This window comes from Atta cephalotes (assembly GCF_000143395.1).
Source record: "Atta cephalotes unplaced genomic scaffold scaffold00010, whole genome shotgun sequence".
Lineage (NCBI taxonomy): Eukaryota > Metazoa > Arthropoda > Insecta > Hymenoptera > Formicidae > Atta > Atta cephalotes.
This window is the reverse complement of record NW_012130074.1, coordinates 768899-785660: the sequence shown is the minus strand read 5'-3', so window position 1 is coordinate 785660 and position 16762 is coordinate 768899. Positions and strand designations below refer to the sequence as shown.

The 16762-nt window shown below is 32.6% G+C and overlaps 1 protein-coding gene across 1 annotated transcript in view; it reads right to left on the bottom strand.

The window, feature by feature from the left end:
• LOC105627676 (DNA-directed RNA polymerase I subunit RPA2) overlaps positions 1-16762 on the bottom strand; it is a 44929-nt gene that overhangs the window by 5281 nt on the left and 22886 nt on the right. Inside the window, exons 11-13 of the mRNA XM_012208955.1 lie at positions 9080-9294; positions 8874-9012; positions 8587-8743 (exon numbers count right to left, since the gene is read on the bottom strand). Coding sequence (XP_012064345.1) covers positions 8587-8743; positions 8874-9012; positions 9080-9294 — 511 coding nt within the window. The remainder of the gene's footprint in view (positions 1-8586; positions 8744-8873; positions 9013-9079; positions 9295-16762) is intronic.

The window sequence follows — 16762 nt, the reverse complement described above, 5'->3', positions numbered from 1 at the left end:
TTAAAAAATTATAAACAAAAAAGTTTAAGAAATGTTCCATTTTTGACATATAAAAGTAAAATTCTCAGATTTAAAATAAATTTTTTGCTTTAGAAATGATTTTCCGTGTAAAGTGAAGTCCCACTTTCTCCCTTGCTAAAGGGCGCATGACTTTCCACGCGATGTGAGTTCCATCTCATCTCCCCTACTGCCAAGAGGGGATTTCGCATTTCGTATTTTCGCATTTTCCACGCAAACCAAGGACTAGCCTACTTATCCCCCTGCTTCAGGGGCGCATGACTCCTAGGCGAAAATGACTTTTACTCCATCTCTCCATTCCTTTCTTCAGGAACGACTTCTACGCAAAGCGACTTTCACCCCTTTGTTAAGGAGCGCATATAACTTTCCACATTCGTACATGTTTCACTTTAATGAAGAATCGCCATAAAAATATAAATTTTCTGCTTTAAGGCTCCTGACTACTCAGTCAAGAACTCTGCGTTGACCGTAGCGACACAGAATCAGAGGGCGATCTGACGAAACTGGTAGCCATACATTCAAGTACGTGTACTCGCCTTAGGCGCGCCGAGAATGAACGAGACAGCGAGTCCTTCTCACACTAGTCGCTTGTTTCAAGTGACCGAAAATGCTTTATCGTCTGCTAGACGGATCCCAACATCAATAACATATGGGGGTGATGGGGAATTCTAAATAACATATAAGTTTTAATAAATTGTAGTAACAGTATACCCCTCTCATTAATCCAGAACAGTATAAATCACGCTAAAACGCAACAGTTTACGAGATATCTAATTATTTACGATTTTTCATTATATACCTCCTTCATAAACTCGACTAGCAAGAATAATTCAGTAGAAGTAGAATTTTATCGGAAAAAGATTATAAACCAGCATTTCTCTTCACGAAAATCTTCGAAAGGCTATCAGAAAAGAAATGTGTATGTTTGAAATTCGAGACTTTTTCGAAAAAATGCGAAAAAATATGCGAAAATCAAATAGTTCCAAAAAGCACGTTTTTCGTTTATAAAAGAAAGATATTGATTGTATAGAAAAAAATTCGACATAAAAAATGTAAGTATTCGAAATACTTACAAAATGAGACATGGGACATTAAAATCCATCTACAGGGTGGGCCATCTAGCCTTTGGAATTTCAACTACTGGTTATTTTGAATTTGAAAGGCGTAATAACATTTATGATGTATCAGAAATTTAGTTTTTTGTTTGACATTCACGAAATGGGTCGCTATACGCTTGAACAAAATTGGGAAATATTGAAAACTTACTTCCAAAGTGGTGAGTCTTCAATCCAAACTGTAAGAAATTTACGTGGAAAATTTGGTAGAAAAGAAATGCTTTCAATGCAGTTTGTGGATCAATTTGTGAAGCGAATTCAGCAAACTGGATCCTTATTGAATAAAGCAATTCGTTCACGTGCTCGTCCACTAAAGTCAACCGAAAACATTGCTGCTGTTGCTCAGAGTGTGAACTTGAACAACCATCAACATCAACTCGCCATCGTTCTCAAAACTTGAACATTTCACGCACTTCTTTGAGAAGAATTTTGAATAAAGACCTCGGTATGAAGCCGTACAAAGTTCAATTAGTGCAAGAATTGAAGCCGCATGACTATCCGATGCGTTTTCGGTTCGCTCAATGGATTGAACAATGCTTAGTTAAAGATGAGCATTTTTATCGAAAAATCATCTTTTTACCTCGGCTATGTGAATAAACAGAATTGTCGTATTTGAGGGTCAGAGAATCCGCACATCGTCATGAAGAAGCCGATGCACCCACAACGAGGGACTGTTCGGTGTGGTTTTTGGTCCGGCGGCATCATTGGGCCATTTTTCTTCGAAAATGAGCAAGGAGCTGTCAATGGCGAGCGCTACCGCGCCATGCTAAACAAATTCTTGCTTCCCAAATTTGAAGAGGACACAGACGACATTTGGTTTTAACAGGACGGCGGTGGCACCTTGCCACACAGCCAACACTACAATCGATTTTTTGCGCACTGTCTTCGAAAATCACATAATCAGCCGAAATGTTAATGTCAATTGGCCGCCTCGCAGCTGCGATTTGATTGACTCCGCTGGACTATTTTTTATGGGGAACCGTCAAAGATGAGCGTTACGTTAACCAGCCAGAAATGATTCAAGAATTAAAACATGAAATCAAAGTTGCCATCGATGAAATACGCGCCCATATAGTGGAAAATGTACTGAAAAATTGGATTGATAGAATGGAGTGTCGTGCAGCCAGCCGTGGAAGCCATTTGAATGAAATTGTATTTCATGTTTAATGGCAATGTATTATCTTTCCAATAAAGCCGTAAACTTTGAAAAATATTTATGCGTTTTTTTTTTAGAATTAAATTCCAAATTTTAAATGGCCCACCCTGTATTATTTAAGTAGAAAAAAAATTAAAAAACAAAAAAGGCCCTTTTTTCATTTGCTCTCTGTTCATTGAGATTTAAATGCAAAGGAAATTCTCGTAAAATGTAGCCCTCGTAAAGACGATAAATCTAACTCTGAACGAGCCTGAAATGTTCATGTTTAGTTTTTGCAAAAAGCACTACAAATCTGATTGCGGAAAATTTAATTTCTTCATCTTTGAGCAGTCGCAATTTATTGAGCAGGTGTGATTTTTCTTCTTCAAGAATTTCCAATGGTTCTAAACAAACTTTTTCGACAGCAAAAGATTCAAAAATTTTTTAACAACAAATTCAATTCTTCCATGACAAATTAGTATCCGAAATTCTTAATCTTTAAAATTAAAGCCAATGATTTTTTTTTTAATTGTTATCTCGGTTCCTAATAATCGGATATCCTTTTCATTTTTAAATGTGTAGAAAAATGTCAGCTGTCGAATGCTTCACGCTATTTGATATGATGCATATTACGGAGTTATTCCATTTTTTTATATGAAAAAAAGATATCAACTTTTCAAAATCATTTTATAATAGTTTAATTGCAAAAAATCATTTGGTACTAAATGTACGTGATAGTGCAACTCTTGAAGAAGAAAAATCATTCCTGTAAATTGCTGTGTGATTTACAACTCAATTTAAAATGCGATTTACGACTCAAAGATATAAATTTTTCGCAGACAGATTTTTAGTGAACAAATGGCTTTTTGCAAAAACTAACGAATATTTCAGGCCTAAATTTTCTCAGGCCTCGTTCAGGACTAAATTTGTTCGTCATTACGAGGACTACATTTTACGAAATTTCGATGCACGTTTAAATCTCAATAAACAGAGAGTGATAAAAAAAAATCTTTTCCAATTTTTTTACTTTTTTTTCTACTTAACTAATAGAGCGATTTTAATGTTTCATGTCTTATTTTGTAGGTATTCGTATCGAATACTTACATTTTTCATATCGAACTTTTTTTTTTATACAATTTTTCGTTTTATAAGCGAAAAACATGCTTTTTGCAACTATTCGATTTTTTTTCGCATATTTCTTCACAAGTCTCACGAGTCTCAAACATATGCGTTTCTTTTCTAATCGCCTTTCGAAGATTTTCGTGAAGAGAAATGCTGATTTATAATTTTTTTCCACTAAAATTCTACTTCTACTGAAATATTCTTGCTATTCGAGTTTATGAAGGAAGTATAAGTATATAACGCGTATGAAAAATAAGCAATTAAATACCTCGTAAACTATTGTGTTTTAACATGATTTATATTATTCTAGATTAATGGGAGGGGTATTATTACTACAATTTACTATTACTACAATTATTAAAACTTATATGTTATTGGAAGTACAAATAAGTTTCCGCCGTTTACAAAGGACTAATAAACTATAGTTAAAATTGTTTTTTGTAAAACGACATATCGTAAGATTGGAATATTAGCGATAACCATAACCTTGAAATATTAGCGATTTTGTACAACATCATATATTTTTTGTCAACATCATATATTTTTTTTGTACGGAAATGTCGAATTTTGAGCCGAATAAGCGTCATTTGCGAGAACTTTTGATTTACTTCTTTAATTTGAAGAAATCTGCAGCTGAGGCTCATAGATTACTTGCAGAAGCATATGGTGATGCTGCCTTAAGTGAGAGAAGTTGTCGTGAGTGGTTTCAAAAGTTTAAGAATGGTGAATTTGACGTCGAAGACAAAGAACGTAGCGAAAGGCCGAAAGTGTACGAAGACGCGGAATTAGAAGCATTATTGGATGAAGATTCGTGCCAAAAAGAACTTGCACTTACATTAGGAGTGACTCAACAAACAATTTCATATCGTTTGAAATCATTAGGAATGATTCAAAAGCAAGGGAATTGAGTTCCATATGAACTGAAGCTGAGAAACGTTGAACGCCGATTTTTCACATGTGAAATGCTGCTTGCCAGGCATAAAGGAAAGGATTTTTTGCATCATATAGCCACTGATGAATGATGAAAAATGAATCCACTACGATAACCTAAAGAAGAGGAAATCATGGGGACCACCTGGCCATGCTTCGACATCGATAACCAAGCCGAATATTCATAGAAAAAAACTCATGTTGTGTATTTGGTGGAATCAGCTTGGTGTTGTGTATTATGAGTTGCTCAAACTGAACGAGACTGAACCATTACTGGGGCTCTCTACCGAACACAATTGATGAGATTGAGCCGAGCACTCAAGGAAAAACGCGCCCACTACATCAGGCATGACAAAATTATTCTCCTGCATGATAATGATCGACCACATATTGCGGTGCCGGTCAAAACCTACTTAGAAACACTCAAATGGAAAGTTCTACCTCACCCGCCGTATTCTCCAGACATTGCTTCTTCCGACTACCACTTGTTCCGATCGATGACGCTTGTTTGAGCAGCACTTCGCATTATATGAAGATACCAAAAATTGTATCGATGATTGGATAGCCTCAAAAGATGAAGCGTTCTTCCGATACGGTACCACATACTACCAGAAAGATGGGAAAAAGTAATGGCCATTACTTTGAATAAAACATTGTACCGTTCTTGCACAATAAATGCTTAATTTTTGATAAAAAATGGCGGAAACTTATTTATACTCCCAATATTTAGAATGATCTTTGTCTTTTATCGATGCTGTGGCCTCCGAGCGGCCGAGATTGCCAAGAAGAGATTTTTTTCGGTTGCTTGAACGATTAGTATTAGAAAGAGCTCCCTGTCTCTTTCACTCCTGGCGTGCCAACGGCGAGCACACATACATGGGCTTGATGAGTGTTACATTACGTCGCATTACGATAAATGATTGAACTTGTAGGCGTGGAAAATAACGTTTTGACGACGAAACTTATATAGCATGCCATTTCGTTATTATTTCCTTAATTGTGAAAAATGTTACTTGTTAAAGTCGTCATTATCGATGAAAACTAAAGTTATCTTGGAATTTTATTATATGTAAAAGCGTATATTTTACTCATTTCAACAGTTGTCAGATCGTTTCTGTCCAAATATAGATTCATTTTATGATTTATATCTTTTATCTTTTACGATCATTTATTATCAAGGGAGGAAAGGATAATTTTCATCGATTTTTACAAGTGTTTTAAATCGTTTCGTTTCATCCATTGTCTTTATTTAAAAATGGCATGCAACATAAATTAACTTCTGTCATTCTTCTGATGTCACGATTCCAGCATGGCCGCCGAGCCAGCATGGAAGCCTTAAGAACAAAAATTATATAAGAAAATATTTTTAATTTTTTTAATTTTATAAGATAATATTTATAAGATAATATTTGTAAAGCGTAAAATTTTGGTTTTATATAGCAGAAATAAGCATTACTTCTTAAACTTTTTTTGTTTATAACTTTTTAACCGTCCGACGATTAAAATTTCCTCAAGGTCATTCAGGGTCATGACTTTGACAATATGGCAAGGTCAAGATCATTAGAGGGTGCTCCCCTAATCTATGTATTTATCGTTTTTTGTATCGAATTGTTTCTAAGGATGAAAAATGGATCTATTTTAATAATCTCTAACGAAAAAAAATCATGATTCAGACCAACCAGCAACATTGATCTCGAGATGCAATAGTATCAAAGTATTATTGTGTATTTGATGGGAATACAAGATGTTGTGATATTAGGTGTACAACTTTACTTCCGCCGTTTTCCTATAGATGGCTTTAGCGGTAAGTGGTGGTCGAAATAGATCATAGACGTCATACAATAAACTTGGGCATCTGTCAACATAACTCCATAGAAACATTAGTCGATTTGTGTCTGCATCATAAAGTTATTCTCGATTGAAAATGTTAATTTACGAGTCAAATTCTCGCGGGAGGTTTTAATTTTTTGCTTCAATATGAAGAAATCTGCGGCTGAGGCTCATCGAATGCTCTCAAATATTTATGGTGAGGCCGCTATTAGTGAAAGAACGTGTCGTGAGTGGTTTCAACGCTTCAAAAACGGTGATTTTGACGTCCAAGGTCATGCTCTGTATTTGGTGGGACCAGCTCGGCGTAGTGTATTATGTTAAAACCGACTGAAACAATCACAGGTGATCGGTATCGAACGCAATTGATGCGTTTGAGCCGAGCATTGAAAGACAAACGGCTGCAATACAACGAGAGATACGATAAAGTGATTTTGCAGCATGACAATGCTCGACCTCATGTTGCGAAAGTGGTCAAGACATACTTGGAAACGTTGAAATGGGAAGTTCTACCCCATCCGCCGTATTCTCCAGACGTTGCTCCTTCTGACTATCACTTGTTTTGATCAATGGCACACGGCCTGGCTGACCAGCACTTCCGGTCTTATGAAGAAGTAAAAAATTGGATCGATTCGTGGATAGTCTCAAAAGATGACCAGTTTTTTCGACGCGGGATTCGTACGCTATCCGAAAGATGGGAGAAAGTAGTGGCCAGCGATGGACAATACTTTGAATCATAAATGTAGAACCAGTTTTTTATTTTTCAATAAAGCCTTAAATTTCGGAAAAAAACGGCGGAAGCAAAGTTGTACACCTAATATTATGAACTAGTGAATCATCCGATCGTAAAATTATCAAAAAAAGCAATTTTTCGTGTCGAATATTCAATATTTTCCGATTGAATTCCGAGGCAATGTGTTTCAAAAAAAAGGCTAAGTGAAAAAAGAAAAAGGGAGGACTATATCTATAGGAATGATAACTATAGAGAAAAGAATTGTAATTTTGTAGCAATATATAAGATATTATAGCATTATGAGTATATAAAATTAATAGAACATTAATAGAACATTTATATATAATAAAAAATCAACAATTTAATGATGTAAAATTTCAACCCGATATATTTTCGAATATGAATGAATCCGACTATTCGGTCGGATAGTAAAAATAATGCCGGATATCGAATATTTTGGTACATTACATCCCTATTATGAATTATTAAATCCAAAAGAACGATCGCTACTGATCATTATCAACAACAATTATACAAATTGAAGCAAAGCATTAGACCAAAAACGATTTCCAATTGTGATTAAATGACGCAAAGTGATCCTTCTTCAAGACATTCATCGATTCATTGTCACATTATCAGTGAAACAAATGCTATTACTGCAATGGGAAGTCTTACCACATCCTGCAATGTCTCCAGACATTGCTCTAATTTTTTCTTATTTTGATCGATGCAACATGCTCTAGAAACTTTCATAATTTTGAAGATATGCGAAAAATTTGTTGAAAATTGGATCAACTCCAAAGAAGAATCTTTTTATCGTCGCAAAATCCATTCTTTTGAAAGATGGAAAAGTTATACAAAACGAAGAAAAATATTTTAATTAAGGTATTCGTTCATCTTATTTAATCCTTTGCAGTAGTGTCCCACATATATACTTTTTTAACCTCAGTTTTTTATGTTTTTTATACAGTTTCTAACATATTACTACAATAAAAAGAACATTAGTATTTAAAACATCAATTGTTATAAAAAAACCGTGGAAACATTCTATTGTTAACGAAATGTATTTTATAAATAAACAAATTGGAAAATTTCATCTTTTTTTAATAATAAATGTGATTGTATCAACAATAGCTAATTAGCCGAAAATGAAGTTTGAAAGATTTTTTAAGTCGTTGATTATGAATCTGATCTCATATTTTTGAAATTCAAAATGGCGGGCAAAAAATTAAAAAATTAGTTCTGGGGCTGTAAAATGGGGTCAATAGGTTTTTTGGGTCGCTTATTGCGAATTTGAAATCAAAATTAAAAAATTAAAATTAAAATTAAAATTACTTAACCCTTTTTTTACAGCTCAAAACTAATTTTTTAATTTTCTGTTCGTTATCTTGGATTCGCTATTTTGAATTTTAAAAATCTGAAGTCAGATTCCTAATCAACGACTCCGAAAACCTCCGACAACAAGTCAGTTTCATTAAAATCAAGAAATTAATCACTTTTTTATTCATGTTAGATCTGCCATTTTGAATTTTGAAAATCTGAGGTTAGATTCGTAATCAGTGACTACGAAAAACTCTCGAGTAACATTTCAACTAAATTCTAAGAAGAAAAATGTATGCTTTAAAGGGTTAAATAAATCAGTTTTTGAGAAAAAATCTTCAAAACTAAATCACACTCCTAATAATAAAATAAATTCTCTAGTTTACCTATTGTCATACGACTTGGGAAACCATGCGGATTGAATATAATATCGGGGACCATTCCAGTTTCCGTAAACGGTAAATCCTCAATAGGATATAGTCGCGAAAGGATTCCTTTTTGTCCTGCTCTTGACGCGAATTTATCTCCAACGATGGGATTTCTCTGAAAATTTAATACATTTGAATTAAATATAAATTATTCAAAATACGAATGTTTAAAAATATATATTTTACGATTATATACATGCGCGCATGTATACATTTACGTATATATGTATTATAATTGTACCAACAGGAATACGGAACGTAATGCACACTCTTCGCGGATCTTGATTATTTAATGTACCGCATAGCTTTATATTATCGATGTAAGCGTTTTCTGTGCTTCTATATTTTCCAACTACATACTGGGCATTGTCGGCATCGTAATAACTGTCAAATACATAAGATTTTTAGGAGTTCATAACATGATAATATTGAAATTACAAGAGGTACTTACGAATAATACGCATCTCCTTCTTTAATAATAATACGTGGTCTGGGTAAACCGTCAATATCTATCGTTTTCTCAAGATCAGGTCTCTCAGGATCACGGGCGAAATAACTCTTTTTATCATTCAAATCAACAAACTCGGACTTATAAATTGTTCCATGTCCGAAACCACGTTCATATGCAGATTTATTGATGATCATTGCATCTTCCATATCATATCCCTACACATCAAATTATCGAAAAAAAATTAAGAAACAATAAATTAAGAAACAATAAATTATAAATAAAATTAGAGATTTTCTAATAAGAGATGGATACCATTTTCACAATTTCTGATTGGTCCGTCTATATTTTTCAGGATCTACTAGATAAAGATATTAAGATAACTTAAGGAATGGAAAAGTTATTATTCCATTACTTTTTATAATAACAATTTAATTGCAATAATGACGTTGTAATTTTGTTATATTATACAAGGTGGGCCATTTAAAATTTGGAATTTAATTTGGCTCTAAAAAAAAACGCATGAATATTTTTCAAAGTTTATGGCTTTATTGGAAAGGTATAATAGTACATTAAACATGAAATACAATTTCATTCAAATGACTTCCACGGCTGGCTGCACAATACCCCATTCTATCAACTCAATTTTCCACTATATGGGCGCATATTTCATCGATGGCAACTTTGATTTCATGTTTTAATTCTTGAATCGTTTCTGGCTGGTTAGCGTAACACTCATCCTTGACGGTTCCCCATAAAAAATAGTCTAGCGGAGTCAAATCGCAGCTGCGAGGCGGCCAATTGACAGCATTTCAGCTGATTATGCGATTTTCGAAGACAATGCGCAAAAGATCAATTGTAGCGTTGGCTGTGTGGCAAGGTGCGCCGTCCCGTTGAAACCAAATGTCGTCTGTGTCCTCTTCAAATTTGGGAAGCAAGAATTCGTTTAGCATGGCGCGGTAGCGCTCGCCACAACTCCTTGCTCATTTTCGAAGAAAAATGGCCCAATGATGCTGCCGGACCAAAAACACACCAAACAGTCACTCGTTGTGGATGCATCGGCTTCTCCATGATGTGCGGATTCTCTGACTCCCAAATACGACAATTCTGTTTGTTCACATAGCCGCCAAGGTGAAAATGAGCTTAATCAGAAAAGATGATTTTTCGGTAAAAATATTCATCTTCAATCAAGCGTTGTTCAGCCCATTGGGCGAACCGAAAACGCATCGAATGGTCATGCGGCTTCAATTCTTGCACTAATTGAACTTTGTACGGCTTCATACTGAGGTCTTTATTCAAAATTCTTCTCAAAGAAGTGCGTGAAATGTTCAAGTTTTGAGAACAATGGCAAGTTGATGTTGATGATTGTTCAAGCACTCTGAGCAACAGCAGCAATGTTTTCGGTTGACTTTAGTGGACGAGCACGTGAACGAATTGCTTTATACAATAAGGATCCAGTTTGCTGAATTCGCTTCACAAATTAATCCACAAACTGCGTTGAAGGCATTTCTTTTCTACCAAATTTTCCACGTAAATTTCTTACAGTTTGGGTTGAAGACTCATCACTTTGGAAGTAAGTTTTCAATATTTCCCAATTTTGTTCAAGCGTATAGCGACCCATTTCGTAAATGTCAAATAAAAAACTAAATTTCTGATACGTCATAAATGTTATTACGCCTTTCAAACTCAAAATAACCGGTAGTTGAAATTCCAAACGCTAGATGGCCCACTCTGTAACTAAATATTAAGATTGCGCTAAGTTGGGAAAGTCACTTTAAAAAGTAACTTACATCATTATGCGTTTACTTACTGAAAAAGGGAATAACGAGTAATATTACTCATTACCCACTGCAATGACTAGAAAGTAACGAGTTATTTATTAGTAGAGCTGTTACTTTTGACTGACTTCAAAAATTCGAAGCTTCGAAAGAATTTGAAGCTTCAATATTAACTTCTAATTTTCGAAATTATGATATGTTCGAAGCTTCAAAGTTCGAAGTTTACTTATACATTCATGTGAATGAAGCAAATTTATTCAGGAAATGCTAAAATATTATAAATAAAAAAAATTAGTTAACATGTATACATAAAAACTGATATTCTTAAAAAATTTGGAAGTATTCTATAACCTGAATATTACATATTATATTAATAATTAGTGAGATTCGATACACTTGTAAAAAGATAATGCTCAATAAAACATTTCAATTAAAAAAATTAAAAAGGTAAAGATTAATTCTAAAATTCTAAAATTCTAAAATTAATTCTAAATGAATACGAAATAGTAAATTAATACGAATTTGACTTAAGGGGGGAACCTAATTTAGAGAAACGAAATCTTCGTTTTTTTTTGTTTTAATCAATAGTATTACTCTTTAAAAATATATTCGTGAAGTTTTATACCGAAATTCGAAATACTTTTGTAATTATAGCCTGAGAAACAGGTACGCCTCGTACAGCGAAAATATATAGCGAAATCTGCGTGATATCGAAAACTTTAAATTTTTCTCAAAATCACTTTTTCGAAATTGACGTGCAAGATAATTCAAAAATTATTTGACCAATCGACAATATCCAAAGATTTTTAGTTACATAATTGTCAACCTAAATGAACCAAAAATATTTGTTAAAAAATTAATATAATCATTTCTTAAATTTTTTTCTTAAATAAAAAAGTGGAAATTTTATTTCTAAAATCGTAACTTTTTTTTTAAATTTTTCTACAATTCTTACACTTTGATATTTTTCTTTTATTTTTTTTTGTTCATTTAGGATAAAATATTATTTAATTTCAAAAAATTTTCAGGCAAGAATTACAGTTTCCACATTGCACGTCAATTAACAACGTCTATGCTGAAGCACAATAACAATTAATATACAACTTAATTATTGTATTTATTATTTTCATATTAAAAAATTATTTTTTATTGTATTGTTGATATATGTAACAAATCACCCCTATAGTTTTAGAAAGATCCTTCATGATTTGTTCATAAAAAATTCACAAAAAAACAGCTACTTTTCAAATTCTAAAATCCCGATTCCTCTCTTAGACTCCTGACTAGTCGCGGTGGCCATGTTGGAATCGTGATGTCAGAAGCGAGGAATGACAGAAGTTAATTTATGTTGTATGCCATTTTTAAATAAAGACAATTTGGATGAAACGAAATGACGAGATCGATTTAAAATGTAATCGATGAAAACTGTCCTTTCTTCCCTTAACAATAAATCGTAAAAGGCACGTAAAATGAACCTATTCGGACAGAAACGATCTGACAGCTGTTGAAACGAGTAAAATATACGCTTTTACATATAATAAAATTCCATAACTTTAGTTTTCATCGATAATTACGACTTTGACAAGTACGAAACAAATAACATTTCCACAATTAAGCAAATAATAACGAAATGACATGCAACATAAGTTTCGTCGTTAAAACGTCATTTTTCCACGTCTACAAGTTCAGTCACTTAGTAGTGGCGCTGTAACATCAAGCACAAACCACGTTGTGTATGTGTGCTCGCCGTTGGCACGCCGAGAGTGAAAGAGACGGGAAGCTCTTTCTAACACTAGTCGTTTAAGCAACCTCTCTCGCCGAAAAAGACCTCTTTTCGGCAATCTCGGCCGCTCGGAGATCACGGCATCGATAAGGGACGAGAATTATTCTAAATAACATATAAGTTTTAATAAATTGTAGTAATAGTGTACCCCTCCCATTAATTCAGAATAGTATAAATCATGTTAAAACAAATAGTTTACGAGATATTTAATTGCTTACGCGATTTTTCATGCACATTATATACTTCCTTCATAAACTCGAATAGCAAAAATATTTCAGTAGAATTTTACTGGAAAAAAATTATAAACCAGCATTTCATGAAAATCTTCGAAAAGCGATTAGAAAAGCGATTAGAAAAGAAATGTGTATGTTTGATACTTGAGATTTGTGAAGAAAATATGTGAAAAAAAATCAAATAATTGCAAAAAGCATGTTTTTCGCTTATAAAACGAAAGATTGATTAAAATAGAAATTGAAATTGATAAACTAGAATATGATAAAATAAAAATTGATTAAAATAGAATAAAATAGAAAAAAGTTCGATATAAAAAATGTAAGTATTCGAAATACCTACAAAATGAGACGTAGAACATTAAATCGATCTATTAGTTAAGTAGAAAAAAAATTAAAAAATCGGAAAAGGTTTTTTTTCATTCACTCTCTGTTTATTGAGATTTAAACGTGAAACTTCGAAATTTTCGTAAAATGTAGCTCTCGTAATGACGAACAAATTTAGCCCTGAATGAGCCTGAAATGTTCATTAGTTTTTGCAAAAAGCCATTTGTTCACTAAAAATCTGTCTGCGGAAAATTTATATCTTTGAGCAGTCGCACAGCAATTTACAGGGATGATTTTTCTTCTTCAAGAAAATGTACTATCACGTACATTTAGTATCAAATAATTTTTTGCAGATAAATCTGGAGTAGCGCGACGAGATATAAATAAATAGCTTAACTAAATGATTCGCAAAGTAACCATGAAGTTTTCCTTTTCTTGAATGTTTATTTTTTCGATTTATTACGAAAAAATCATGTTTGAGTATGGAGTGCATCTCAGCCTCTCATTAACAAATTAAAATCATTATATTTCTTTATTTCATTCTGTAAAGTGTCCAATTGAATAATTAAATGTATGGAATTGTCAGTACAAATTGTTTTTGTGAATTTAATTGTAGATGTAAATATGACACATGTATATAAATATATATTTTGCAACTTTCTTTCTTCAACAATTACGCTAACATTTGTTAAATTACTTATTAATTATTTATTGACATATGTCAAATTTGCATCTGCAATTAAATTTACAAAAAAAAATGTTATACTGATAATTCCGTACATATAATTGTCCATATAATTGTAGTTAAACACTTTTTACAGCATATTACATATAAAGAAACATGCTCATGTGACTTAAATTTTGTTAATGAGACATGCATTCTACTCAAACGTGATTTTTTAGTAATAAATCGAAAAAATAAAAATTTAAGAAAAGGAAAACTAAAAATTTCATAGTTACACTTACTTTGCGAAACATTTGATTAAGCTATTTGTTTATATCTCGTCGAGCTACCTCAGATTTAAAAAAAATCATGTTTCTACGTCAATTTATTGCTAAGAAAATGTAAATTTAGTAAATTTTAACGCACGAAATCAGATACGTGCGAGTCACCAAGCGGTCTGATCTTCGCTCCGCCTGGCGCGCTACCACTCTTGCCTCTTCTTCAATTTTCCAACTTTTTCGGTAGCAAAAAATTCGAGAATTTTTTTAACAGCAAATTCAATTCTTTCTTGACAAATTGGCACCATATGGAACCTTAAAAATTAATTTTAATCTTAAAAATTAGAGCCAATAATTTAAATAAAAAAAATTGTTATCTCGACTCCTAATAATCAAAGAGTAACCTTTTTTTTAAATTCGTAGAAAAATGCCAGCTGTCAAATGCTTTCACGGCTATTTCATATGATGTAAAAACTAATGAACATTTCAGGCTCGTTCAGACTAGATTTGTTCTTCGTTACGAGGGCTACAATTTTACGAGAATTTCAAAGACGCTTTGCATTTAATCTCAATGAACAAAGAAAGCAATGAACAAAAAAATTCCTTTTTTGGTGCTTTTTAATTTTTTTTCTACTTAATTAATATCGATTTAATTCCATGTCTCATTTTGTAGGTATTTCGAATATTTACATTTTTCATACCGAATTTTTTCCATACAATTAATATCTTTCGTTTTATAAGCGAAAAACATTCTTTTTGGAGTTATTCGATATTTTGATATATTTTCTTCTCAATTCTCAAATCTCGAACATACGTATTTCTTTTCTGATGATTTCGAAGATTTTCGTGAAGAGAAATGCTGGTTTATAATTTTTTTCCGATAAAATTCTACTTCTACTGAATTATTCTTACTAGTCGAGTTTACGAAGGAGATATATAACGCGCATGAAAAATCGTAAACAATTAAATATCTCGCAAATTGTTGCGTTTTAGCATGATTTATATTATTCTGGATTAATAGGAGTGGTATACTATTATTACAATTTATTATAACTTATATTTAAAAGATCCGTCGCCCCTTATTGATGCTGCCGAGCAGCCGAGAAAGCATTTTCGATCGCTTGAAACAAGCGATTAGTGTAAGAAGTAGCTCGCTGTTTCGTTCACTCTCAGCGCGCCGAAGGCGAGTACACATATATGAACTCGTGCTTGAATGTAGGGCTACCGATTTCGCCAAACCGCCGTCTGATTCTGTGTCGCTACCGTCAACACAGAGTTCTTAGCTGAGTAATCACAGGAGCCTTAATTGTAAATCTTCCTAAGTAAAATAATAATTTTAAGAACGGAAAATCGGTTGATAGAATTGTAAAATCGATGATAAAATATAAAATATTAATTTATATTAAAATAAATCATATATTTGTAATATGATAATATTTAAAAACCCGCTAAATATACCGAATAAAGGACTCTCGCCCCCCCCCCCTTTATAATCTTGACCTTAACATATATTGTCAAGGTCATCTGAATAACCTCCAGTAGGTTTTAACCTCCAGTAGCTTTCGCTCGTCCTTCATTAAAAAGTTATTAAAAGAATTCGAAAAAATATTGTCTTATTTCGGTTATATATAACATCAGAAACTGTTCTAAATTATATCCACCTGCTGCATTCCACCTCTCCCATTGCCTAATGGTACGCGACTTTCCATACAAACACAAGTTTATTGCTTTAGCAGAAAATTTGGATATGTAGTTTAGAGAAGGTAGTTTAAAAGAAGTTAGGATTAAGTTATTATACACCTATGAGAATATAATAACCTAACTCTAAATAAATCCGATACATGGTTTGGTTAGAGTTAGATTATTATATAACATAAAATAAAAACGGGCAATTAAGAGCCTTAATACGCGATAATTAGTACGCAAATCATATATAATATATATATTTAGATTGTGTCTACTGATCTATTACAAAAAATAAAAAACTGAATGTTTCGGCTGTATTCAAGTCATCTTCAGCAGTTCCCAATCATAGAAAAAAATGTTCACACTCGAATGTTTGCAGCGTAGTAGCAATACGTGTGCAATAAGTAAGTCTCAACAAATTCCCATGTCCGGAGTATAAGTAACCGTCAATTAGTTGATTAGTGCTAAGTGCCAGCTAAATCAAACATACTCATTAAAAAGAACGTTACTGGAAAAAAGGATAAAGAGACTTACCTACCTGTAATACCCCATAATATTATATATGCACAATATTATAATAAAAATAAGTTAAAATATCATAAAATAGATAAAATTAAATAATTTCTTAAAAGTGACATAGCGTTCGTAGTGTCAAAGAAAAAATCGACTGAGGTAAGAGAACATTAGAAAGTAAATATCTAAGAAAGGAAACAATAAAGTTGTCAAAAGTCATCGGATTGAAAAAATAATAATAGATAGCATAGATCGCTTAAATACTCCAATTAAAATTTATTGATTATGTTCGTGTAAGAACTCAATGTCTGATTTCGAATTTAGACCATTTTTCTGAATTTTAATATGAAATATTTCAGACACTAACCTTTTCCCAATATATCTCATTATCCAAAATTTTGGTATTACTCCAATCAAAGTCATGTTC